At 49.5% G+C, this 27,083-nt stretch overlaps 2 protein-coding genes, 1 long non-coding RNA gene and 1 pseudogene across 3 annotated transcripts; all 4 read right to left on the bottom strand.

The window, feature by feature from the left end:
• Positions 1 to 433: 433 nt before the first annotated feature.
• Positions 434 to 3,831, bottom strand: LOC138849817 (uncharacterized). Its single transcript, XR_011389032.1, has 3 exons — positions 3,640 to 3,831; positions 1,581 to 1,607; positions 434 to 1,227 (listed from the first exon to the last, which is right to left on the bottom strand). It is a non-coding gene; the product is annotated as an uncharacterized lncRNA (long non-coding RNA).
• Positions 3,832 to 9,433: 5,602 nt separating this feature from the next.
• On the bottom strand, positions 9,434 to 14,314 carry LOC138849879 (ankyrin repeat domain-containing protein 42-like; annotated as a pseudogene).
• A 320-nt stretch (positions 14,315 to 14,634) lies between these two features.
• On the bottom strand, positions 14,635 to 17,516 carry LOC138849814 (butyrophilin-like protein 1). The gene is made up of 4 exons (XM_070074803.1): positions 15,908 to 17,516; positions 15,597 to 15,797; positions 15,314 to 15,334; positions 14,635 to 15,220 (listed from the first exon to the last, which is right to left on the bottom strand). Exons 1-4 carry the CDS (start codon positions 15,924 to 15,926, stop codon positions 15,186 to 15,188), a joined length of 276 nt encoding a protein of 91 aa, XP_069930904.1. The 5' UTR covers positions 15,927 to 17,516; the 3' UTR covers positions 14,635 to 15,185.
• A 1,474-nt stretch (positions 17,517 to 18,990) lies between these two features.
• Positions 18,991 to 22,154, bottom strand: LOC138849815 (myelin-oligodendrocyte glycoprotein-like; the record flags this gene model as incomplete). The annotated part of the gene is made up of 4 exons (XM_070074804.1): positions 18,991 to 19,598; positions 20,748 to 20,842; positions 21,236 to 21,301; positions 22,048 to 22,154. Coding segments are annotated over 4 exons (495 nt in total), but the record flags the coding sequence as incomplete, so codon positions are not given.
• Positions 22,155 to 27,083: the final 4,929 nt, after the last annotated feature.

Raw genomic sequence — 27,083 nt, 5'->3', positions numbered from 1 at the left:
CCTGAATTAACACAGCAGTTTCTTCACTGGGAACAGAAATTTACAGAAGTGTGGAAAATCATATGTGTTTCCTCCATCCCAGTATGGAAGTAAACGAAGTAGACCATTAAATACCTTTCCTCTAAATATCCATCACTCACTCATTTCCATGGAAAAGTTCAGATGGCCAACTTCTGTAGTCAAATAGAACAAACCCTCCCAGAACAGAGCTGGGGACCCCCCTCAACCTCTAGGCCCTCTCTCAAATTCATGTTGGATAATTAAACTCTGCTTTCTTGGGCATAGTAATTCAGACTTTATCCAATTCATATCCTAAAATAATGGAAAATCAATAAAAATATTTGAAGACAAAAAAGAGAAAAAAAACAAATTCCCATAGTAAAATTCAGCCTATCCTAAACCACTCAAACAGCTGTGAACTTGTATCTTCTGCTGTTTGAACACAGGTGTGAACCAGCAGTTCTCATAACCATGAGATGAGAAAGCTCTTGGGCCATCCAGGACTTGCCCCAGAGACTTTGTCCCAGGAGCCTGCAGCCCCAGCAAGAGTCTCACTGAGGAGTCAGGGCAGTGAGGGCCCCTGTGGGGCTCAGGGCAGCAATGGAGACTCAGCCCCTGGGGGAGCTCCATCCACTCCAGAGCCTGAGCTGAGCCCCTCCCCTGGGGGCCTCCCAGCCTCCTCCAAAGAAGGAGACTTGCTAAGGGGCACAGGGAGCCCCTCAGATCCCCACTCTGTGGAGCAGATGCTCAGGGTCACGTCAGCCCAGAGTGAGAAGTATGGAAAGAGGGTCCCAGAGAAAGAAACTTGGGGGAAGGAGAAAATGTGGGAGCCATCAGTCATGTTGTAGAAGGAGACGTCCCCCTCACTGTAGTCCAGGAAAATCCCCACCCTGCGGGGATCCTGCCTAAGGGATAGAGCCTGCCAAATCTCATCCCATGCAAGGTAGTATTGTAAAACCACCCCCAAATCCAAAACTCATCATCTGGGGACTGTGTATACTGGACTATTCTTCTCATGTGCTCCCTACAGATGCCCAGAGCCCATTCACCGAACTATCTGCTGCTGATCTCCACCTGCCAGTGATATCTTCCTGACGTGATGCCCTCCAGGCCCAACACACTGTAGGGGTCATCCCTGCTCACACTAGTATACGTCCAGGTCACAGTCTTCTTTTCAGTAGAGATGAGAAGGTTGACATGGGAAAAGCCTGGATCCAGAGTGATAAACTGTGCAGAGAGATTTTGCATTAATACAAGGCCACTTCTGGCCCCACAACATGGGTGCACATCCACCCCAAGACCCACTTAGCTGCATGGGGGAGGGGCAAGGCTCCTGAGATAAGGGCTCTGGGACAGAAGCCTGTGGTCTCAAAGCAGGAGGAGGAACCAGGAGACCTCTCTTTGGGTCACACATGTCACAGAGACCTTGACAACCAGCCTGGCCTTGTTCCTGTCACTTCAGCCCCCCACCACCACTATTGATGGTGGCAGCATCTGTACCAGAACAGAGAACTGAAGGAGAGGCCAGAGCCAAGGGGGCCACAGGGAGGAGCACCCAGAAAGAACACGAAGTCACTCACAGGCCAGGAACCATAGCTTCCGCCAGTCTACAAGAGAAACACATTACATATCAGGGGTCTGCACAGACTGCACAGGTCAGCCCAGCACCTGTTCTTCTTACACACTGATGGGAGAGTTACAGGGAAATGTGTGGGAGACATTCAGTTGATGACTGTGTCTTACACTCTCTCTCTCTCTCTCTCACACACACACACACACACACACACATACACATGCACACAGCAGTCTTTCCCCCAAGCCATAAGCTTAACACCAGAGACTGAGAGGCTGGACACTGACCAAACAGAAAAGGCATTTCCCAGATTTCACTCTCAAATTATGCTTCTCAGGTTCTTAAACACAAATCATCGTGGAGTCAGGTTTTCTTAAGCATAAATTGAAGAGTTAGAGGTCAGCCCTGTGGCTCAGTGGGTAAACGCCCTGGCCTGAAAGGTCATCATCCCATATGGGCACCGGTTCCGACCCACTTCCAATCCAACTCTCTGCTATGGCCTAGGAAAGCAGTGGAAGATGGCCCAGGTCCTTGGGCCCATGAACCCATGTGGGAGACTCTGAAGAAGCTCCTGACTCCTGGCTTCAAATCAGTGCAGCTTCGGCCATTGCAGCCAACTGGGGAGTGAACCACCAGATGGAAGACCTCTCTCTCTTTCTCTCTGCCTCTCCTCTCTCTGTACAATTCTGACTTTCAAATAAATAAAAAAATCTTTAAAAATAAAAAATAGAAATAGATAAATAAATAAATAAATGGTGGAGATAATAATTTCCAGCACCTCCATTTACATCAGAAGCACTGACTGAGCTGAACTTGCAGGCTGCCTGTACCCACAGGTGGAGAGAGGTGGCTACACCTAGCTGATGTGAACCTGGAGGATGATTCTCAGATGTCCCTGTCCTAATCCCTACACCTGTGGCTCTGTCACCTACAGGGAAACGGAGCTTTGCACATGGCATAAAGGTTAGGACCTTGAAGTTAAGGTAGTTCACTGGATGATCCAGGTGAGCCCAATCCAATCATGTGAACCCTGAAAGCAGGCAGCCTGCCAAGGTGTGTGTGGCCAGAGAAGTAATAGAGTGAGGGAACCAGAGTTGAAAGATGTGTACCTTGCTGTCTTTGAAGACAGAGGAATGCGGCCATGTACTTAGGTGTGCAAGTGGGGTCAGATGCTGGAAAATCCAGGAGCTGACAGAGGGGAATGCAGACTTGCAGGTGTTTTAGCCCAGTGAGACCTGTCTCAGACTTCTGACCTACAGAGCTGTAGGACAGTCAATGTGTGTGGTGGAGACAGCAAGGCTCAGGTCATTTTTCTGGCAGCAAATAGAAACCTCCTACAGTCACGTGTGCTTGGGAGCTACACCCAGCATGGAGCAGAACTGGCAGGAGAAGGAATCTGGAGAGAGAAAGAGGACCCTTGAAACCTGAACACGGGGAAGGCCTGACCCGGAAATTCCCACGCAGTGTGGTCTGAGATGCAGGGACTCAGAGGGGCCCAGAGAGCCAGTGGGCAAGGGAAGGTCTGGGATGGAGGAAAAAGAGACACAGTGCATCAATTTCCCATTCAAAGCCAAGTCTCCCAGACCACAAACTCCACTCTCATGCAACATGGTCATCAACAGCGCTCCCAAGTGATCAGACAGGACCTGCCCTGCCCTTCCTCAGCTGACAACACAGGGGCTTAAGGACCAGCTAAGCCCCACCTCCCCAGCATGAGCACCTGGAGGGGCACCGAAGTCTCTCTTGGATTTGCCCAAGGCTACTACATCCCTCCCACCTCCATGCTCATCCCTGGGGAGGAGAAAGCTAGATACTAACTGGATTGATTTTCTTGATAGGAAATAAAATCACATCAAATGGTGGGGCTGCTTGATGTAACCTCTGGAAGAACAGTGAATGTTTAATGTACTTGTTTTTCACCAAGACATTAGTTGTAAAAGTAACTGTAAAGTTCTGTACCATAACAGAGAGGAGGAGGAGAAAAAAGGAAGGAAGGAAAAGGAGGAGAAAACAGAACCAGGATTCAAATTTTTGAGAGTATAGTACAGGGATGGCGCATGACTCACTAGGCTACTCCTCTGCTTGCAGCACCGGTACTCCGGGTTCTAGTCCCAGTTGGGGCGCTGGTTCTGTCCCAGTTGCCCCTCTTCCAGTCCAGCTCTCTGCTGTGGCCCAGGAAGGCAGTGGAGGATGGCCCAAGTGCTTGGGCCCTGCACCCGCATGGGAGACCAGGAGGAAGCACCTGGATCCTGGCTTTGGATCAGCCCAGCACGCTGGACATAGCAGCCATTTGGGGAGTGAGCCAACGGAAGGAAGACCTTTCTCTCTGTCTCTCTCACTGTCTAACTCTGCCTGTCCAAAAAAAAAAAAAAAAAAAGCGTATAGCACAGCAAGTACTGTTTAATAAATACCAACATAAAATTCACTTAATTTCACAAGAAATATGTAAGTTAGGAACTGTTTCATATTCATAACTAGAGATCAGACATTTGTACAGTTGTGAACTCATCATGGGAAAAAACTTGATTTATAGTAAAGACGCTGTTTGTTCTTACAAAACAAATAGGTGGGGCCGGCACTGTGGCATAGCCTGTAATGCCCCATCCTGTAGGCCCAGCATCCCAACTGAGCACTGGCTTGCATCCTGGCTGCTCCCCTTCCCACAAAGCTCCTTGCTAATGCATGTGTGAAAGCAGCAGAAGATGGCCTGGGTCCTTGAGCCCCTGCACCCACATGGGAGTCCCAGAGGAAGATCTTGGCTCCTGGTTTTGGCCTGTCCCATCTCCAGCCGTTGTGGCCATTTGGGGAGTGAACCAGTGAATGGAAGATCTCTCTCTCTCTCTCTCTCTCTCTCTATCTTTTCCTTTCCCTTCCTCTCTTTCGTTCTATTTCTCTATAACTCTGACTTCCAAATAAATAAATAAATCTTTAAAAAAATCAAATGAGTACAAGTCTCCAATAATCATATTAAAATATATGATACAAATGAAAGGACTAAGAGTCAAAGGGAGCACATAAACAAGTCTAGTACCTGCTAATACTAACCGATAGAATAAATAAAGGGGAGAGTGATCCAACATGGGAAGTGAGATACTCAGCAGACTCATAGAATGGTGGATGTCCTAAACAGCACTCTGGCCTCAGAATCAGCCCTAAAGGCATTCGGATCTGGCTGAAAAGCCCATGAGAGTATTTCAGGCATGGAAAGCCAAGACACTCTGGCAAAAAACCAAAAAAACAAAAAAACAAAAAAACAAAAAAAAAAAAAACAAAAAAACAAAAAAAACAAACCTAAATGAAAGATCTCTGTGAGTGAGATCCCAGTGGAAAGAACAGGTCTTCAAAGAAGGAGGTACCTTTCTCTAAAGGGAGGAGAGAACCTCCATTTTGACTATGACCTTGTCTAAACAAGATAAGAGTCGGAGAACTCAAGGGGCTTCCATAGCCTTGGAAACTCATGTCTGGTGCACAGGGAGATTACTGATTCTATAAACAGGAGTGTCAATTTGTAAAGTCAACAACAGGAGTCACTGTGCACTTACTCCTCATGTAGGATCTCTGTCCTTAATGTGCTGTACATTGAGACTTAATGCTATAATGATTACTCAAACAGTATATTTCACTTTGTGTTTCTATGGGGGTGCAAACTGTTGAAATCTTTACTTAATGTATACTAAACTGATCTTTGTAAAAAAAAAAAAAAAAGAAGAAATTATCAATTCCCAACTTGACTCTCACTGGGATTAAACATGACAATAGGTCTGATCTGATTTCATCATCATTTAAAAAATCATCTATTATTTTTCACTTTATGTTTCTGTGTGGGAGCAAACTGTTGAAATCTTTACTTAATGTATGCTAAACTGATCTTCTGTATATAAAGAGAATCAAAAATGAATCCTCATGTGAATGGAAGGGGAGAGGGAGTGGAAAAGGGGAGGGTTGCGGGTGGGAGGGATGTTATTGGGGGGAAGCCATTGTAATCCATAAGCCATACTTTGGAAAGTTATATTCATTAGATAAAAGTTAAGAAAAAAAATGAGAGAGAGAATGATCCAACATGGCAAGCGGGATACACAGCAGACTCATAGAATGGCAGATGTCCTAAACAGCACTCTGGTCTCAGAATTAGCCCTGAAGGCATTCAGGTCTGGCTGAAGAGCCCATGAGAGTATTTTAGGCATGGAAAGCCAAGACACTCTGGAAAAAAAAAAAAAAAAGAAAAAAAAAGACCTAAATGAAAGATCTCTGCAAGTGAGATCCCAGTAGAAAGAATGGGCCAACAAAGAAGGAAGTATCAAAAAAAAAAAAAAAAAAGCCGGTGCCACGGCTCACTAGGCTAATCCTCCACCTGTGGTGCCGGCACACTGGGTTCTAGTCCCGGTCGGGGCACCCAATTCTGTCCCGGTTGCCCCTCTTCCAGGCCAGCTCTCTGTTATGGCCTGGGAGTGCAGTGGAGGATGGCTGAAGCCCTTGGGTCCTGTACCCGCATGGGAGACCAGGAGAAGCACCTGGATCCTGGCTTCGGATCAGCGTGGTGTGCTGGCTGCAGCGTGCTGACCGCAGTGGCCATTGGGGGTGGTGAACCAACGGCAAAAGGAAGACCTTTTTCTCTGTCTCTCTCTCTCACTGTCCACTTTGCCTGTCAAAAAAAAAAAATGGAGGTATCTTTCTCTGAAAGGAAGAGAGAACTTCCACTTTGACTATGACCTTGTCTAAATTAGATCAGAGTTGGTGAACTCAGAAGGCTTCCATAACCTTGGCAACTCATGACAAGAGCTTAGGGAGATTACTGACACCATAAACAAGAGTGTCAAATTGTTAAGTCAACAACAGGAGTCACTGTGCACTTACTCCTCATGTAGGATCTCTGTCCTTAATGTGTTGTACAATGTGAATTAATGGTATAACTAGTACTCAAACACTACTTTACACTTTGTGTTTCTGTGTGGGTGCAAACTGTTGAAAGCTTTACTTAATATATACTAAATTGATCTTCTGTATGTAAAGATAATTGAAAATGAATCTTGATGTGAATGGAATGGGAGAGGGAGCAGGAGATGGGAGGGTTGTGGGTGGGATGGAAGTGATGGGGGGAAAAAGCCACTGTAATCCAAAAGCTGTACTTTGAAAATTTATATTTATTAAATAAAAGTTAAAAAATAATAAAATTAAAAAAAGAATTTAGGTAAAAAAAATATATGATACAAACTAAGCAGAAAAAGGGTTATGGTAAGAGAAGACTCTATGATCTCACCTTTTATAAATAAGTCTTCTGGAGACACAGATTCTATAAGGTGGCTCCCTGTTCACCTGCTGTCCAGGCCTCCTTCCCCTTACAGAGGGCCATGACTCTGTTTCTCACATTCCACGTCCCTGACCATGAGCAGAAGAATCCAGTTCTGAGAGGGAAGTGGGGGGAACATTACACAGGCCAGAGAGCACAGCTCCTCCCGTCACCACAGTGACCCCCCACTGCCCTAGCGTCTCCCTTACCCTGTTCCTTCCCTACCTGCAGTTGGAAGAATGAAATGTTCTCCTTATCAGAGGCAGCTTCACTAGATGCTTATTTCTTTTTTTTTCTTTTTTTATTTGATAGGTAGAGCTCTAGACAGTGAGAGAGAGAGACAGAGAAAAAGATCTTCCTTCCGTTGGATCACTCCCCAAATGGCTGCTACGGCCGGCGCTGCACCCATCCAAAGCCAGGTGCGAGGTCCCTATTCCTGGTCTCCCATGCAGGTGCAGGGGTCCAAGCATTTAGGCCATCCTCCATTGCCCCCCAGGCCACAGCAGAGAGCTGGACTGGAAGAGGAGCAATCAGGACTAGAACCCAGCATCCATATGGGATGCTGGCACCAGAGACGTAGGATTAACCATGTGAGCCATGGCGCTGGCCCCTAGATGCTTATTTCAAAATGACATTTTTAAGATTTATTTTATTTTTAACTGACTCATCCCATGAGTTTTTGGGGGCCCAGGTTGTGGGGATAGAGATCTTTCATCTGGTTCACTCCCCAACTGTCCACAATGGCCAGAGCTGGACCAGGCCCAAACCAGGAGCCAGGAGTTTCCTCTGGGCCTCCCGTGTGGGTGTGGGGTCTGAAGCATCTTGGCCATCCTCCACTGCTTTCCCAGGCGCATTAGCAAGGAAGTGAGTGGAAGTGGAACATCTGAGATGCAAACAAGCACCCACAAGGGATGAGGGCGCTGCAGGCAGCAGCTTAACACACAACATGATAGCTCCAGCCCCTTCAAAATGGCTTTTAACAAATATAAGTTTGGGGAGCTTGTGTTGAGCCTGACAGCTGAGACACCCGTGTCCCGCATCAGAGTGCCTGGATTCAGTCCCTGGATCCAGGTCTTTTTATTTGTTTGTTTCATTTTTTAATGAAAGAGAAAAAAATGAAGCAAGTTTATTTAAGCGATTTCACTGCTCAGTGCGTTCTCACATCACTGCCCTAGAAGACACCTTTGTTCTCACTTGCTCTTCCCTTTGCTCGGCTCACAGGAGTCATCCTCAAAGTTCCAACATTCGAGACCTGAACACATTCCAGCCTTTCCCCTGGTTTATTCACCACTGCTCGATATTCACCGGCTGACACTCTAATTATTCTCTACATAGTCATTCACACCTGAGCTGGCCCTGCAGCTGAGATGGCCTTTGCAGACTTGAGATGTACTGGCTTCTGCCTTAACTTCTCTTCTGTTTTCCCTCCCACATGTTTGTAGTTGCTCACAGCAATATCCAGAAGGTGTCATAAGGCTACAGGATTTAATAAGCTCTCATTCTCACATCTGTTTATATAGCTCCCTGAGACTTAAACCACCCTTGGCATCAGCGCTTCCCTATAATCGTGTCTTCTGTAAAAACCTCATAACCACTTCGTTAGCATCCTCTATAGCAGATTTCCGTGGCCCCTATTTATTATTTATTTGAATTGAAAAGCAGAGTTACACAGAGAGAAGGACTCACAGACACACACTGAGAGAGAGAGAGAGAGAAAGAAAGAGAGAGAGAGAGAGAGAGATTTTCCATCCACTAGTTAACTACCCAAATGTCCACAGCCAACAGAGCTGAGCCAAACTGAAGACAGGAGCCGGGAGCCTCTTCTGGGTCTCCCAAGTGGGTTTAGGGGCCCAAGCACTTGGGCCGTCTTCCAATACTTTCCCAGGTGCATTAGTGGGGAGTTGGGTCAGAAGTGGAGCAGCTGGGACTCAAACCAGTGCCCATATGGGATGCCAGTGCTGCAGGTGGCTGTTTAACCTTTATGCCACAGTGCCAGACCCTCTGTAGCCAATTTAAAAACTTTGCTGGTATGGGAGCTGTCTGTGTGTCCCCATCCCACCTGCCGACCTTTCATAGAAAGAAAAAGAAGTTGCATTTGCCTGGATGTCCAACCCTGAGAAGAGAAGAGGTGAGTGTGGAAGTACAACTTGCTCTTGGTGCTCGGTTTTCTCTCCCGGAGAGTCAGGTCAGCTCCTTTCTTTTCCTTTTCCTGAGAACCTACTTTATGGGATGAAGGAAACATCACCCAAGGGGCCCTGAGCCCTGGAGAGGAGAGTATGTCTACTTCAGCAGCCACACTCACAGGACCCTATAGCAGGTCCAGATACTGGTGTGATAAGCACCCAAAATAGGCTTGGAGATTTATTTTGTCTCCAAAAGAGGTTTGGAGAAATCAAAGCTAAAAATATAATTTTTTTGTACTCTATTTTCAAAAGTGTTTTATGTATGTTTTCCTACCTTCTTAATGTTGAAACAACAATTATATTACCTGAATAAAAATGCAATTTGATAAAATGATATCTTGCAAGGTTTAAACAAAAAACTTCACCAGATGGGCAAACCTCATGGCCACATCACTGGGTCCCCTGCTTTGTGGTGATGTCACTGTCTGCTCCTCTGTAATGAACCACTGCGGACTCTGTGTGACCTTGTGCAGCAGCTTTAAGCACAGCAGTTGGTCCACCATCATCACACTCACTCACATGGATTACTCCAACCTCTGCAGATTTCTCAGCATTTCCACATCACCCTTAAGGGCAGCCACAGGACCTGGAAATGCTAAGGTTTCCTGACCTTCCACATCATTTCCTTCATACTCAGTCCCCTGGATAAACTGCAAGTGTTCTGCTTAAGGAACCTCTGTGCCAGCTCTGCTACATTTTCTCCATTATCATTGAAGACTTTTAAAGCTGCTCGTTCTACTGAGTAGGAATTTGAAACAGTGAAGGTGGCCTTCCAGGGCTGCTAATGAACTGGAAGGTTTCCATTGTGGCCCCCAGAGTCTATGCTACATCCCCACTTAACAAGAAGCTGCAAGCAGCCAAGTCCCCCATGAAAAGTGGCTTCATGTACAGGTCTCTGTTCTCTCCTCAGTCACCCTGGGATCCTGGTCACCTTTGCTTAGCAGCTTGAGAACCTTCCCAAAATCTGAACTGACATGACAAACCCAATGCCTGTGAAATTCTTGCCACTACCAAACTTTGGAGGGTAGGACAGTAGGGAAGGAGATTTGTCCAATTTATTTAGAACATCTAAATCACTTTTTCAGTCATATAAGAGATTTTGTGTTGGAAGAGATAGCTAGCATACCAAATGCTATCCCATCTTTAAGAGTATATATTGTCACTAATGAATAGGCATCCCTCACACTCCACTTTGGAGCCTTATTTATGAAGTGAAAGAGCATCCATGAGTTGCAGTGGGATGTGAAGGTCTGCATCCATGGTCATCTTGAGCTGCCAGGTTTGCTCCGTTGATCATAAGAGCCAACTCACAGGCATCCTGACCTCTGATTGCATCTATGTCGGCTGCTGACCTACCTCTTACAGTTACTTGTATGACACCAGCTCCACACCAGAGTTAGCTCCAACTCTGCACTCTAACTTCCTCCCATTGTAGACTGAGGAGGCAGCGGTGATGGATGACAGATTCAAGGAATGAACCTGGGGATGAAGTGCTTTCTCTCGCTCTCTCCCTCTCTCAAAATTTAATATGCTTTAATCTAGATTTTTCCTGAAATTGACCTACACAGTATCTGAAATCAATTCTATTTCATACACCCAAGCCCTGTGAACCCTCTGCACACTCCCTACATTCCAACACCAGGGCTGGGCCTTCAGCCACTGCAGTCACTCTGAGCCACCTGCACAGCACTCACTTTCTCCCTCACCTCCTCTTCTCTTCCCCACATGTTCTTCTCTCCTAAGGTTTGCTTGCTGTCCTTTCTCTAGATAACAATTTTTTTTTGACAGGCAGAGTGGGCAGTGAGAGAGAGAGACAGAGAGAAAGGTCTTCCTTTGCCGTTGGTTCACCCTCCAATGGCTGCCGTGGCCGGCGCACCGCGCTGATCTGATGGCAGGAGCCAGGTACTTATCCTGGTCTCCCATGGGGTGCAGGGCCCAAGCACTTGGGCCATCCTCCACTGCCTTCCCTGGCCAGAGCAGAAAGCTGGCCTGGAAGAGGGGCAACCGGGACAGAATCCGGCTCCCCAACCTGGACTAGAACCCGGTGTGCCGGCGCCGCAAGGCGGAGGATTAGCCTAGTGAGCCGCGGCACCGGCCTACAACTTCTACCTTTCTATGTTTCTCCTTTTCCAGTGTGTATATATTGCCCATAAAAAATCAAACCAGGGCCTGAGCTCTCAACAAATACAGCATTCTTCTGAGGTGTGAGAAAATCATAGTGACCAATCACATATTACATGCTTTATTCTTGTAAACACACACACACACACACACACACACACACACACACACTCCTCAGGGGCAGGGATTTGGCCTTCCAGCAAAGACAGGGGCTAAGATGTCTATTCAATGTCAGAGTGCCTGGGTTTGATTCCCAGCTCCATCTCCTAATTTCAGCTTCTGGCCAAAGCACATCCTTGGAAGCAGTAAATGATGCATCAAATTGGTGCCAACCATGTAGGAGATCAATATTGGGTTTCCAGCTCCTGACTTTGCTACAGCACAGTTCAAAAAGGTCCCTGGCCATTGTGAATATTTGGGGAATGGAACAGCCAATGCAGCCAATGCAAGTCAGTCTCTCTCTCTTTCTCTCTCTCTCTCTCTTTCTCTCTCCCTCTCTCTCTCCTCTTCCATCCTCCATATTCTTATTCAAAAAATATTATTTGTAAAAAACATGGCAGGTATTTAGCTTAGTGGTTAAAATACCCAGCATCCAAACTGAAGAATCTGGGTTAATCCCCAGCTCAGGCTACAGGCTCCAGCTTCTGGCCAGTGAAGACCCTTGGAGGCAGCACTGAGGGGCTGAGTTGCTGACATGCATGAGGGAACATGGATTGAGGTCCCAGCTCCTGGCTTTGGCCTTGCCTAGCCTTGACTGTTGCTAGCAGCTAGGGAGCAAAATAGGAGATGGAATATCTCTCACTCTTGCTCTTGCTCTCACTCTCTGCATGTGAAATATATTTTGTAAAAGAATTCTTTTTTTATTTGAATGGCAGAGTTAAAAAGAGAGAGAGAAAGAGAGAAACACACACACACACACACACACACACAGCAGGATGGGGGGGATCTCCCATCCAATGGTTCACTCCCAAAACTGCCAAAATGGCCAGAAATGGGCTGATCCAGTGCCAGGAGCCAGGAGCTTCATCCTGGTCTCCCACATGGGTGCAGAGGCCCAACCACTTGGGCCATCTTCGCTGCTTTCCCATGTGCATCAGCGGGGAACTGGATCAGATGGAGCTGTTGGGACTCGAACCTGTGCCCATGTGGGATTTTGGCACTGCAGGCAGTGGCTTAACCTGTTACACCACAGCACCCACCCATGTCAAATACATTTTAAATTTTTCTAATCTTACTCAGAGTACACAAACGTTGCATACAATTTCAGATATACCAGAGACCCCAACCCAGGAATCTGTCCACAAACATCCTAGAGACTATGTTCCTGGATTTAGAACATTAACTCAGAGTAACTAATTCCTCAGCAACCACCAGTACTTAGAGGAAGAACCCCAGGCTGGGCAGTGGGCAGAACACAAAGAAACAGGGAAGACCATATTCCAGAGGGCCAGGAGGACCAAAGTGAGCCATGAAGGGAGGAATTTGGGGGTAAGAGGAATACAAATCCCATGACCCTCTTAGTAAAATATGGGTCCTGAGCAGCATGATTTCCTGAGTATTCTGGAGACCAGCGCTTCCTGATCTACACAGTCGTTACCCCCAGACTCTCCTCACACCTGAACTCCTGTGGTCACCCTGGCAATGACAAGGCTCAGTTGGATAAGAGGTTTAAGAAGGTGTTGCTGGGGCTGGCTCTCTAGCATAGCAGGTAAAGCTACCGGCTGCAGTACTGTCATCCCTTATGGGTACTGCTTCAAGTCCCGGATGCTCCACTTCTGATCCAGCTCTCTGCTATGGCCTGGGAAATCAGTAGAAGGCCTAAGTCCTTGGGACCCTGCACACACGTGGGAGACCCGAAGGAAGCTCTTGGCTCCTGGTTCCTGGTTCCTGGTTCCTGGTTCCTGGCTCTGGATCGGCACAGCTATGGCCATTGCGGCCAATTGAGGAGTGAACCAGCGAATGGAAGACTCTCTCTCTCTCTCTCTGCCTCTCCTTCTCTCTCTGTGTAACTCTGAATTTCAAATAAATAAATATTTAAAAAGAAGAAGAAGAAGATGTTGCTAACACTAACCATGACCTGCAGAAGACAAAGGGCCCAGAATGGAAGCAGAGCTGTGTTCCCATGGAGGAGCCCTTGTTGTCTTCCCACAGAGGCTACAACACTGACAAGGAGAGCAGGACGCCCAGCCCATCAGGAGTTGAGTCCACAGATAGAGAAGGGGCAGGGCAGGGAGACAGAGGAGCCATCAGCATCACTTACCAGCATACAGCTGTGCCTTCCTCCAGGCTGGAAGGAAACACACCCTGGTGAGACCACAGCCACACCACCTGCTCAGCCCTCGCCTGCCCTCTGTGCTGAAGGTCAGACTCTGCAGGAGGAGAGGGGCTGCACAGGAGGGGCCTCCTGCAGGTGCAGACAGCAGAGGATTGTGGGAAACTCCCTGACCACAGATCAGGAAGCCTGCAGGACAGCTGAGTTTCACCCCTGCCCCAGTGCTGGGTGACTTTGGCTGTCAGCGCTCTGCCCTGTGCCTCAAAGACCATAAAGACTCCTGTGTCACTGGATCCTCAGTGCTATTGGTCAAGACCAAAACTGTGTTAAAATAGTGAAAAAAGCACAAATGATAAATATTGATAGCAATTAATTAATGTACAGCATTTGCTGGCAGGGATATTGGAAGAATTAAAGGAGAAAAAATAAATAATATGGATATAAGGCCAACTCCAGAGTCTAAGGGGCCAAACATTCCATGAGAAAATGTTTTTTAAAAAAGATATATTTACTAATTTGAAAGGCAGAATTACAGAGAGAGAGAGGGAGAAAAAAAGAATCCTTTATCCATTGGTTCACTCCCCAAATGGCCTCAAAGCCAGGGCTGGACCAGGGAAAAGCAAAAACCAGGAGCTTCTTCCTGGTTTTTCATGTGGGTGCAGGAGCTCAAGTACTTAGGCCATCTTCCACCACTTTCCTAGGAGCATCAGAAGGGAGCTGGAAGAAGTAGAGCAGCCGGGACATGAACCGACACTCACATGGGATGTCTAAAATGCAGGAACATGTTTAACAGGCTACACCACAGCAACTCTCTAGAATAAAATATTCTAGAGAGAAGCATCCTTACTCTGAGAAGCACTCAGCTTATCCCATCGCATCTCCACACCTGGTCAGCAGCCCTGTCCTCTGCCATTCATTTTTTCAACAGCAACTTGGAGGAGCAGGACAGGAACGACTCCCCCTGGGTGGTGTCTTAGGAGGGAGGAAGGGGGCAGAAATCACACTCCCAAACTCAGTGACCCCATTTGCTCCTCTGCCTCCTGTTTTGAACTCTCACACCTTTTGGCATATGCCTTTGGTGCAGTCAAGAGCTAGAGCATTGGAGGCTAAAACACTAACAATTCTCAAATAGGACACAGGTCTAGACTGGAAAGAAACCCAGGATGCAGGCAGACTCCATGCCCATCATTGACCACAGGTCTTTTTATTTATTTTTAATTTTCTAATTTTTTTCTTCTTACTGATTTTTTTAAAGATTTATTTATTTGACAGGTAGAGTTTCAGAGAGAGAAACAGAAAGTTCTTCCTTCTGTTGGTTCACACCCCAAATGGCCGCTACGGCCGGCGCTCCGCCAGTCCAAAGCCAGAAGCCAGGCGCTTCTTCCTGGTCTTCCACACGGGTGCAGGGGCCCAAGCACTTGGGCCATCCTCCAGTGCCTTCCTGGGCCACAGCAGAGAGCTGGACTGGAAGAGGAGCAACTGGGTCTAGAAACCAGTGCCCATATGGGATGCCAGCGCCACAGGTGGAGGATTAACCAAGTGAGCCATGGCGACAGCCCCCCAACCACATGTCTTGGAGCACAGACTGCAAACAGTCACCCAGATGTGAGAGAGCCCAGGGAGCAGGGTTCTGCCACCACCACTGCCACTGCTGCACCAACGAGGGGTCCACATGTCTGTGCCTGGACAGAGACAAGGAGGGGACAGCTGGGCACAGGTGGGACAGGAGACCAGGGGACATCTGGAGAGTCACTCATCACCCAGGTAAGCTGAATTCCTCTGACCTGCAGAGCAGCACACAGGGAACAGGTGAGCTGAGACCCCGAGCGTCCTCCACAAAGGGACAGGGGGAGTTCAGGAGGGGGAGCACAGCTTACCTAGATCTGCCTGGAGCTCATCTGAAAGAGAGTGAAGCATCATGAAGTCCTGTGCCCAAGGAAAGGAGAGTCCGTGTGCCTGGAGAACCCACAGGAACGACCTCATCTATATCCTAGAGAAGTTCTTACTCCAGACCCACGCACAACTCCAGCCTCCAGCTGTCCCGTCTGAGTCTCCACAGCCACCTGCTCTGGAGGGCGGAACCCACAGACTCATCTCCCAGCATCCTTCCTCAGCACCAGCTGCCCCCTCCACCCCCACGCCTGACCACTGGCCTCCTACCTGTGGCCTTCAGTGCCTCGTCCTCTGCCCTCTGGTCCTCCTCCTTAGCCCGGCGCAGCTTCTCCTGTTTCTCCTTCTCCTGCAGCTTTGCAGAGTGCTCTCTCCTGGTGAAGCAGCCAGCCCCAAAGAGCAGGAGCCCCAGCACCATCAGGCTCCCAGCAAAAGCTGCCTTCCAGGGAGAAGCCTGCGGGAAGAAGGGCTCTGGGGCCCAGGCAGAGACCCAGTCAGGGGAGCACCCAGGCCCACCCCGCACACTCAGGGATGCCGGCACCACCTCCCAAGCCCTGCCAGGAATGAGAAGCAGCACTGACCTGGGATGGACACGGCCATCTCCTTCTCCTGGCCCAGGATGGGATTGAGGATGGAGCAGCTCACACTCCCTGCAGAGCTGTCTCTCACCACCAGAGCCGCCTCCACGCTGAACAGCCCTGCTGCGTCCTGGGCATGGGCCTCAGAGAACTCCAGGAACTTCTTCCCGCTGAGGTCTGTCCACTGCACCTGGGGCTTTGGGAATCAGCCTGAGGCCTCGCACACCACGCAGACCCCGTCCTGCTCCGGCCCTTCAATGTGCACTTGAGGGGCAGAGCCCAGGCCTTCAAGAGGGGAGCTGTGGAGACCTTGGAGACCACTTGGCCCAGGGCCTCAGCAGGGTCTGGGTGTGGCACAGCTACAGGGGAGTCACTGTGTTCCATTCTGGAGATTCCATGGGAGGGCGTGGCCTGAAGGAGGGGAAAGAGCCCTGGACCCATGGGGGCACAGAGTAGGGGGCTTTCTCCTCAACTGTGCAAATGGGAAGACTGAGGCCCAGAGAAACCAGGAGCAGGAACTTGACCCCAGGACTCCATCCTGAACCTCTAATCTCCTCACCTCACTCCCTCCTGGGGCACCTGCTATGATTCCCCCTGCCTCTCTCTGTAAATCACTTCCAATACTGCACCAGTCAACAACCCTGTCCCCACTCCTGCCCTCATATCCACACCCTGAGTTATCTCTGCCAGGTTTCCTTACAGACATGAAACTCACAATTTCAGAACTGAGTTCACAACTGTGACCTATGTGTGATAATTGAGTATTAAATACCCGTGTACTTTATCCTTCTTCAGAGGAGCTGGCCCTCCACCATGCTGTAGCTCCTTCACATTCTGGCTCTGAGGTTGGTCATGTGACTCACTCTGGCCAATGAGAGACCAGCCCATGTGACCTAAGGAGGGATTTGAAAAGCTCCTGTGTCACTGGCTCTGCCTCTGCCTTTGCCTTAGGAAGGACAGGCCTGGGGCAGCCACTGCAGGATGAGACTCCTGGGCACTGCTGGTCACCCAGCCTCTCTGGGAGATGCTGTCCTAGGACCGCCGACAGTTAAGAATGGGAACACACCCAGGCATGGCCCACGTGGTGACCTCCCCAGCTGACTACAAGAACAGTAAGTACTGAAGTAAGACCTCATTCTCCCTGTTGAAAATAAGAGAAATTCCCCCTCTCCTCTGTTTTCTCAGAGCGTTGACTTTATAGCACTGGGAACCATGAATACTTCCCCTCATGTGAAATATGATCATTAGAAACAGATATGCCTCTGGCCAGCTTAATGACCCAGGAATGTCTTGCTTAGGGACCTGAGGAAAACACATTGAAATGAAAACATTTTTGCTTATTTCATAAGTTTTATATGTAAGTTTTATTTATTATGTATTTTATAAAGAGACAGTACTCCCTTCTCCTCCTTTCTGTGGAAGCATCAGAGCCTCACTTCAGCAAGTAAAATTAATTTCTATTATAAAACTAGGACAAGTAGAGCTGGCACTGAGGTGTAGAGAGTTAAGCTTCTACCTGCAGTCCTGGCATCTCATATGAGTACCTGTAGGAATCCTGTCTGCTGTACTTCCGATCCAGCTCCCTGCTAATATGCCTGGGAAAGCAGCATAAGATGGCCTAAATACATGGGTTCCTGCACTCATGTAGGAGACCTAGACGAAGCTCCAGGATCCTGGATTCAGCCTGGCTCAGGCGCCAGTGGGGAGTGAACCAGCAGGTGTAAGAACAATATCTCTCTATCTCTCTCTGTGTGTGCCTCTCTGTCTCTCTGTCTCTCTCCCCTTCCTTCTCTTCCACCTTCTCTCTCTATGTATCTCTGCCTTTAAAATAAAACTAATAATTTTTTTTTAAAAAATAGAAGTTTATTTTACCTCCAGATAAAGCCTCTTAATTAAGATAGCTGGCCACTACAATTACTGGGTACAGTTAGGGTGAGCTCTGTGTGATAAGCAGGTATTATATCTGCTTCAAGTCTTCTTACTTGAAGATCAATTGTTTATTTTGAAAACATGAATGAAGGCATTTGGTGCAGCAGTTAACATAATGCACAAGATGCCCACATCCCATATCTGAGTGCCTGGGTTCCAGTTCCCTCTGCTTCCAATCCAGCTTCCTGGATATGCATGCGGGGAACCTGCAGGTAAGGAGTCAAGTGTTTGTGTCTCTGCCACCTGCATGGGAGACTCAGGAGTTCTGGGATCCTGGCTTCAGCCTGACCACATCCCAGCTGTTGTAAGCATTTGGGGAGTGAATCTGTATATGGGAGGTCTCTTTGCCTCTCTGTATCTCTGTTACTTACCTTTCAAATTAGTAAAAATAAATGAAACATTTTGACATCCTAGGACTTTTATTCAACAACCCTACACTTCAGACTGCTGTTGACCCTCACACTGGGACCTCATCACACCATGAACAGGGGCCAGGTAGCCTGATAGGAGCCAACAAGGGCCCAGCAGCCGGGGCCACATCAGGGCTATCATCACTGCATCGGCCACTGCTCCTACCAGCACTGCCATTGCTCACTGTGCTCTGTGCTGGGGCACCACACTCTCCGTGGACCAGGGACCCACACGTTCACCCACTGGGGGTGAGGGGCCCAGACTGGGCCAGATCCCAGCAGGACCAGACGGGGAGGGAGGAGCAGCTGAGCACCTGCCCGGTGGCTGTCAGCAGGATCCACCCTGAGGTGCTCTGCATGCCCTGCTCCACGTGGGGTCCCCGCCCCACCCATCAAGGCCCCATCCTTGGAGAAGGCTGCCCAGGCCAGGAGCTCAGAGAGCGGCTGCTGGCCCCACACACTGCCAGACTGAAGCCCAGGGCCATCGAGGCCCCAAACGAAGGAACTGAGTAGAAGGAGACTAAGGTCACAGGCAGTGATGGTGTTGGCCCCAGGATGGTGCACAGGTGGAACTCAGGGCTCTCCATTCTCTTCAAAGATCTGCTTCTTCCTCCCATGCCCACTCTGCCCTTGGGTGCCATGGTGTGAAGCAAACACCAAGTTGTATAAAGCTAAATAAAGCTTTTTTGAAATGTGTGTAATGCATATTACATCTGCTTGGCGACACACACAAAAAAGATTTCTTTCTGTCTTTGCAAACTTTTAATGCATTTCCTGTGATGTGTAATATTTTCTGGTTTGGTTTTTATTTACCAATCAAAGTGTTGTCTTTCTCTAGTCCCTTTGCAAAGAGGATTGCTGGGAAAGAACCTTGGTTTTGGTTTTACTTCCACAACCAGACCAACAGTGTGTGAGCAAACCCAGCCAAATCCAACCCACACATGTAAAATGAGATGTTTAATTACGTGAGTTTCCAATACCCCCCAAGGTGCAGATCAAGCAACTAACCTATCACCTGCAGTTCTAGAATGGCCTCGGCATAGCGGCCTCCCTTCCGGAAGAAGCAGGTGTATCTCCCGTTGTCTGAAGCCCAGACCATCTGGATGTGCAACGAAGCCGCCCCTTGGGTTAAGAGATCTGAACCAGCGAGGTCCCCCCTGCATACTGGGGCATCTGCTTCTTGTTCTTTTTCTGGCCATTCTGATAGACAAACACTACTTCTGAGATCTTGGTATGGAACCACCGCATCTCCATGTCCTCTGCATTCATTGGTGGGAACAGGGAGCAGGGCAGAGTGGCATCACCACCCAACACGGCCACCATGGGATATGAGGGGCCAATCACCTGGAACTCATCTGTGGACACAGAATAGACTGAGCACTGAGAGACACAGGCAGGGGGCAGAGACACACAGACCACGGGGGAAGAACAGGCAGACCGGGAACAGGTGCTGGAAGAGGTGACCCCCAGGCTGAGGGACTGAGCAGTGATGACTCTGAATCTGGATGAGATCCTCAGACCACAGGTGGTGGCCCAGAACGGATGTCACAGACGCCCTCGTGAGCCTGGCCCCTGGCCCCAGGCTGTCCCATGAAGAAATTGCTACACAGGGAGTCTCCACCTTGAGCGTGCCCCAGAATCCACAGGACAGTTTGTAAAACCCAGATCACAGGTCCCACCCCCAGAACTCCTGACTCACTCGGTCTGGGGTGGCCCAACAATGTCTGTTTGTGAGCAGTCCCCAGGGAGCTGACTCTCCTGGTCCATGAACCACCAAGGCCCTAACCTGGCCTGGGGGAGGACAAGCCTGGGAACTGAGCACAGAGCACCCCTGGGGCCTCCCTCAGAGCTCCTGGGCCACTCAGCCACACCAGGAAGCTCCCCACCTCGACTCCTAAGTTTATTGTTTCTGTCTGTAGTTTTCTTCTCCACTGAAAACAAGATGTACTTAATCACAAATTTTCCTTCTATCAGGTTAGGTCACCACGTGTGACACCAGCATCCCATTTGGGCACTGATTCATGTCCCAGCTGTTCCACTTGCGATCCAGCTCCCTGCTAATGGGTCTGGGAAAGCGGTGGAAGATGGCCCACGTGCCTGGGTCCCTGCACCGTGGTGGGAGACCCAGAGGAGGTTCCTGGCTCCTGGCTTCAGCCTGTCACAGATCCAGCCATTGCAGATCTTTGGGGAATAAATTTGTGAATAGATAATCTGTCTCTCCTTCTCTCTGTAAATCCATCTTTCAAATAAATCAATAAATCTTTTGAAAATATTAATTAATTAATTAAATACCCAAAAACCCTAGACAACTGTCGAGATCCCATACGCTCAGTTTATTGGTGAGTGACTGGCAGTAAATTTATAATGACAAATAATGGCTGGGGGAGCCCCATCACCTTTCTAGAGCCTGGGCCCCCACAAATCTCATCCCATCCTGACTGAGAGGGCTGGGGGCTCCAAGTACTCCCTGAAGAAGCCCCAGGGAGGGACAGGGACAGACTCACCTGCAGAGCCCCACGTGGGCAGCTGGGCGAGGAGAAGCAGGGAGGGGAGACTGCAAAGCAGAGAGGGGCGGCAGCCGTGCCCCCTGTCCTCGGAGCTGGGGAGAGAGGCGGGGAGGAGGAGGCCTGGGCCAGCAGGCAGGTCAGCCCCAGAGCACCAGCAGGACAGGGTCCTCCCGTCAGCCCTCACAGCAGCAAAGCCTTCCCTACAGGCTCAGCACACCAGCACCGTGGGGCCCACAGGATCCCGACAGCACAGACAGCTGGGCCGGGGCTCTACCAGCCCTTCTGGGGAGACTGCGGTGCCAGAGAACCCTCAGGGCATCCTGGGGGAAACAGCCCCTCCTCTTCCCACCCCAACTGAGTTCCTCTGCCTGGGAAATCAGGTCTTCTTTCTCAGCCCCAGGGGCCCCATGGAGGAAACCATGCACTATGCACACAGTGCCCAGGGCCACCCCACCAGGACAGAGACCCTGATTCAGGCCACTCACCCTGGAGGACGCACGACCTCCTGCTTCCTGCAGCTCTTTAACCTCCAGTGGTGACCTGGGTGTCCCCTGAGAAGAGTCAGAGACAGACCCCTCCTCACCGAGCCTGTGCTGCCCGTCCCAGGGTCCCAGCACCTGTGGCATCTGTGGCTGTGGTGTTCACCTAAATTTGACCCCACCCTTCGCCTCTTACTCCATGGGCCCAGGTCCTACCCCTAGGATCAGCAGGTGCTCAGGTAAGTTCCTGCTGATGGTGAATCCACACTCTCTCTGCATTGAAAGATTTCTGTGTGAGTACCTAATGACCCAGGTAGGAGTCAGGGCAGGGCCACAGAGAAGAGAAAATGAGCCTTGGTCAGAAAAAGACCCACACACTGTTAGTAAGTGGGAGGGGCAGCTTTGGTCCTGGGAATGACAGCTCAAGGGCCCCTCTGCTGGGCTCCCTGCAGGCTCGGCCACCCTGGGTGACTCCAGTTCTAGTGAGGTCCTTGGCCTTCCTGGGCTCAGTGTCCTGATCAGCAAATGGGGGAGGTAACAGCAGCCCCCTCCTATGCAGGGAGGGGTCCATGCCTTTGTGTCGCTGCAGTCACCCTGTGAGGTTAGAACAGGGCCTGGTCCCAGCAGACACTGAGGAGCAGAAGTGAGAGAAGTGAGTAAAGGCTCAGTGCTCACTGCTGTCCTGGTCTCCCTGCACTGAGACATCCTCAGCCGCCCCCTCCCCCTGCCCTGTGCCCCACCACACTCTCAGCCTCCTGCCCAGCCAGCTGCTCCTGCCTTCCTCCTCCTCCCCCACAGGCGTCTTCAAGCCAGCTTACCTGCTCCTCCTTCTTCCCAGCTGGGAAAGCTGTGACTTCCTGCAGGGTCTAACATTCAGCAGCTCCAGAAACTTCAGAGCCACAGAGACCCCAGCAGACTGCACATCTCAGCGCACAACCCCTGCTTCCAGGTCCAATGCTGGGGCCTAGGAATCCTCATCCAAAGGAGGCAGTGAGCTCCCAGAAGACGGGAGGAACAGCAGAGCTGGCACAGTGCAGCAGCCTCTGCAGAGGCCCTGGCCCTGGGGCTCCACCAGGCCCTCCCAGCCAGAAGAGCCAGCTCCTCTGTCTCCTTTCACCATCTACAGGGAAAGCTTGCAGAAGCAGCCTGGGCAGGGAGTGCCCTGCCCTGTGGACCTCGCTCCCTGTTGTCAGCAGGAGCACAGGGCAGGAGACAGCACCACAGCTGCCCTGGGAGTGGCTGCAGCACAGCCTGCTTAGAGCTCACAGTGCCTCAGCCCCTCCCCCTCAGCCACCTGCCCCTGCCCAGCACCAAGACTTCCCAAGGCCCAGAGATGCCGGGAACTTTCAGGAAATCTCAGAAGAAACTAAATTTCAGTCCATGACTGTTTAGTGTCAGGATCTGAGATATACACAGTAAATTTTTGCAGCTCCTTGTCACAGCTGGGAGCAGATGCAGGAGGAGAGGTACCCTGCACCTCCTGACACCCAGGAACTTCCTAGGAGAGGGAGGGCCTTGAGCTGCAGAGACTCTCCCTCCCATCTCCGACCCCTCACCCCAGCCCTCACCCCCATCCCTCCCATCCCCCTAGCCTCACCCCGGCCCCAGCTGCCAAGGCCTTGGGCTCTCAACTGCCCCCAAGATGATACCACCTGGACTCTGATCTCAGCCTGCAGCCCAGCCCTTGCCCTGCATATCAGGCAGGAGAGGGAGAGGGATAGGGAGAGGGGGATGAGAGGGAGAGGGAGATGGAGAGGGAGAGGGAGAGGGAGAGGGAGAGGGAGAGGGAGAGGGAGAGGGAGAGGGAGAGGGAGAGGGAGAAGGAGAGGGAGAGGGAGAGGGAGAGGGAGTGCCCTGGCCAAGGTCAGCTTTACTGTAAGAAACACTTCCAGGCTCCAGGGCTCAAGCAGGAAGGCAGCAGACAGCCACTCCTCCCCCTCACAGTTACCAGGACCACGGCCATCAGTTTTAACACTTCTGCTATTCACTAAGTACCAAGGGGTTCTTGCTTAAAGTATAAATTATCCTAATGCTACTGCATTAATATTTAACTTCCTGTTAACAGACAGGTCATACCTCTATCTTAGTTATTTCTAGTACTTTCAAAATAGCTTTCAATAAATATCTAATCTATAAAATAACTGTTAACCCAAAGTATATTAAATGTATTGGGATTTTAGGGGCTGGCACTGTGGCCTAACAGGTAAAGCTACTGTCTGCAGTGCCAATTCTCATATGGGTGCCAGTTCGAGTCCCGGCTGCTCTACTTACAATCCAGCTCTCTGCTAATGGCCTCAGGAGGCAGTGGAGGATGGCCCTAGTGTTGGGCCCCTGCACCCACATTGAGACCCTGGAAGCCCCTGGATTCAGATCAGCCCAGCTATGGTAGTCGCAGCCATTTAGGGAGTAAACTAGTGGATGGAGGACTTTCTCTCTCTCTCTCTCTCTCTTTCTTTCTCTCTGCCTCTGCCTGTCATTCTGCCTTTCAAAGAAATAAATATTAAATTAAAAATAAAATAAAACAAATATATTAGAATTTAAAAACACTATATTTGGAAATACAGACAGGAACCAAAGGAAGAAGAGCAAGCTGCCAGCCTCGCAGAGGACCAAGAGGAGAAGGACCAGTCACGGCTGCTGCCTGGCCAATTGCATGCAGAAAGATGTCCTAGAAAACCAAGCATTCCTGCACAGCCCAGAGCGGCTCCCAGGTGCCCACGGGACCCAGCCAGAAGCTGGGGCTGCTGGCCCCACTCAAGCCTATGAACCAACCCTTCCTGAAGCCTTGTGCTAGCACCCAGCTCACAGCCACTGTGGACAGAAGCCGTTGGCCTGGCTGAGCCATTTCAAAGTTCTACTCGCATCCACTCTTATTTAGACGAATGCTTGGGGTGGTATTATTTTTAAAATAAATGTTCTCTTTTTAACAGCAATGAAAAAAAAGAAATACTATAACTGTGGCCGGCACTATGGCGTAGTAGGCCTGTTGTGCTAGCATCCCACATGGGTGCCAATTACTGTCCTTGCTGCTCCTCTTCCAATCCAGCTCTCTGCTTGGATCCCTCCCTGCATGTACGTGGAAGACTGGGAAGAAGCTCCTGGCTCGTGGCTTCAGATTGACCCAGGTCCTGCCATTGTGGTCATTTGGGGAGTGAACCAGTGGATGGAAGAACTTTCTCCCACCCCCCAACTCTGCCTCTCAAGTAAATAAATAAAATATTTTTTAAAAATACTATTGTTAATGACGACTGGCGCTGTGGCACATTGAGTTAAAGCCTTGGCCTAAAGTGTTGGCATCCCATATGGGCGCTGGTTCTAGTCCCGGCTGCTTCCCTTCCAATCCAGCTTTCTGAATGGCCTGGGATAGCAGTGGAAGATGGCCCAAGTCCTTGGACCCCTCACCCAAGTACAAAACCCAGAGGAAGATTCTGGCTCCTGGCTTAGGATCGGCACAGCTCCAGCCATCTGGGGAGTGAACCAGCAGATGGAAAACCTCTTTCTCTGTCTCTGCCTCTCTCTGTAACTCTGTCTTTAAAATAAATAAAATAAAATCTTTAAAAAATACTATTGTTAATGGAAATACTTCCATCCTTTTTTATTTTTAATTTATATATTTGAAAGAGGGGGGGGGAGAGAGAGAGAGAGAACAAGCTCCCACCCCTGTTCATTCTGAATGCTCACACTGTTGCCAAAGCCAGGAGCTAGGGACTCAGTCTAGTTTCCCATGTGGGTGGCTGAAACCCCATATGTGAGCCATGACCACTGCCTCTAGGGTCTGAGTTAGGAAGAAACTGGAATCAAGAGCTGCAGCCAGGTATCCAGCCCAGGCATTCTGGTGTGGACACAGGTGTTTCAGCCTAGGAAATAACTGCTACCCAAATACTTGCCCAACCCATCTCTTTTCTCAGAAGCAGAGCCTGATAAAAAAAATTAATTTACCTTGGTAGTGTTAAGATTAAGATCTTACTGGGTTATCCTCTCTGGGAAGAGAACTGTTTTCTACTTTCTCTCATTTTGAAAAAAATGAAAAATGAGAAGACCCCCCCACACACACAGTAGTATTTCTTGTTTCAATTTTAAAAATTTTCCTTGCCATCTGTAACCAGCAGAAACCTGGCTGGTGGGCTGATCAACCTGCTGGGCAGAGCCCTGGTGGACACTCCTCCCTCTGGCTGCCATCTGCCCCTCAGGGGGGAGGAGTCTGCAGCCGCCACCCCCAGTCCAGGCTGTCACCACCACAACTGATGTTTACAAGCAAATGTGGCTCAGGAACATCTGGATGCTCTCAGTCTAACAAATGACCAGGGTCTGCCCAGCCCCGTCCAGAGGTCAGCAGCAGAGCCCTCCTGGCCTGGGACCCCTGCCCAACCTAGCTCAGAATGCATGTCTAGCCCACATCCACACCCGAGGGTACGGAGTAGGTGAGGAACTTTAACTCCCCTGCAACCACTGAGATGTGCAAGGGGCCAAAAAATAACATGGAAAGCAGGTGAAATATCAGTTTACTTTGGTGCAAAAATTCTGTAGTCCAATTTCATAATATGCACTTCCCACAAAGTATTTGAAGTATCCCAGTACAAAGATTAAAAAAAAATGTGGTCAACTGGGCCTAGAGCTGTGGCATAGTGGGTAAAGCCACAGCCAGCAGTGCCAGCATTCCATATGGGCGCGAGTTGGGACCTGGCTGCTCCACTACCAATTCTGCTCTCTGCTCATGCCCCCAACCCCTACAGCTGAAGTTGGAAAATCACAGTTGAGACCATCCCCGGGGTTCCCTTCAACCCCGAAGGCCTCCAGTTCCACAGGCGATCCAGACACCACCCAGAGCACTTTCAATTTGTCCTCCTGAGACGAGACCACCTGGCCTCTTTGCAGGATGGGGCTCCTGGTAGACAAATCTTCACATCACACAGGAGCTTCAGCCCCAGGGCCGAGCTGTGGCTTGCAACACTGACACCAACATCCCTTAGACCCCAGGTGTCACAGGGAACAGGGTGAGATGAGTCCTAGTTCCTGTCCTGGTGTCGATGATGATTTATGAGACTGACACAGCAGTGGGGGTAGAAGAAGCAAAGTTTATTAAGTAAGGAAAAGAGAAGCTCTGAACAATACGGTTGGAGGCGCTGGTAGAAAGGGAGACAAAGCCGCTGAGGTCTCGCAGTCTAGGGATATTTCTATGTCTTCAGCTCCTTATCTCCACAGAGCAAATACAGTAGTTCTACATTAGCTGCTGTTTCAGGCATTTGGGGAGTGAACCAGCAGATGAAGTTCTCTCTCTATTTTTCTGCACAGCACTCTGTCTCCTCCCAGAGATTTATCAAGGCAAAATTTCCATACCACAAAATTCACCAATTTTAAGTGTACAACTCAATGATTTTATTATATTGTCTCATGGGAGTAGGTCAGGTCAGCTATGCCTGGATTAGTTCCTAAGAAGCTGTGTTATGAAGTGGGTCCACCCACAGGCTGGCTACTGCTGGATATAGTCACTTCTCTACCATGTGATACAGCTGTAGGGGCTCTGGCCAGGAGACCAAAGCCCTGCTGTGTGGCCTTCTAGCCACCACGGTCATGAACCAAATAAACCTCCTTCCCTTATCCTTTAGCAGCACTGATTGTTTGGTTACAGCAACAGCAAATGGACCAACATAGACAAACTCGGCAACTGGAAAATCCCTGCACATTTGTTCTTGACCTGTTAAACGAGAGCTACTGTGGGAAAAACCAAGTGGAAGCATCTAAAATTGTCTCCAATAATCCTAAGCCAGAATCATAAACAAGAAGCAATGCGACATTCATGGAGGGACTGCAAAGATTACCTCCACTGTCAAGGACTTGAATGACAGAAGGGTGG

The sequence above is a fragment of the Oryctolagus cuniculus genome, chromosome 5 (genome assembly GCF_964237555.1).
Source record: "Oryctolagus cuniculus chromosome 5, mOryCun1.1, whole genome shotgun sequence".
Classification (NCBI taxonomy): domain Eukaryota; kingdom Metazoa; phylum Chordata; class Mammalia; order Lagomorpha; family Leporidae; genus Oryctolagus; species Oryctolagus cuniculus.
Note: the sequence above shows the minus strand (reverse complement) of the source record. Positions and strands in the feature narration are given on the sequence as shown.

Bases quoted from the DNA above. Each gene is read 5' to 3' on its own strand.
- LOC138849814 (XM_070074803.1), bottom strand. The intron at 15,335-15,596 runs GTAGGAGGCCAG...ACTCTCTTTCAG, and splicing joins CGAGGCACTGAAGGCCACAG to ATGAGCTCCAGGCAGATCTA. The intron at 15,221-15,313 runs GTAAGCTGTGCT...GCTGCTCTGCAG, and splicing joins TGAGCTCCAGGCAGATCTAG to GTCAGAGGAATTCAGCTTAC.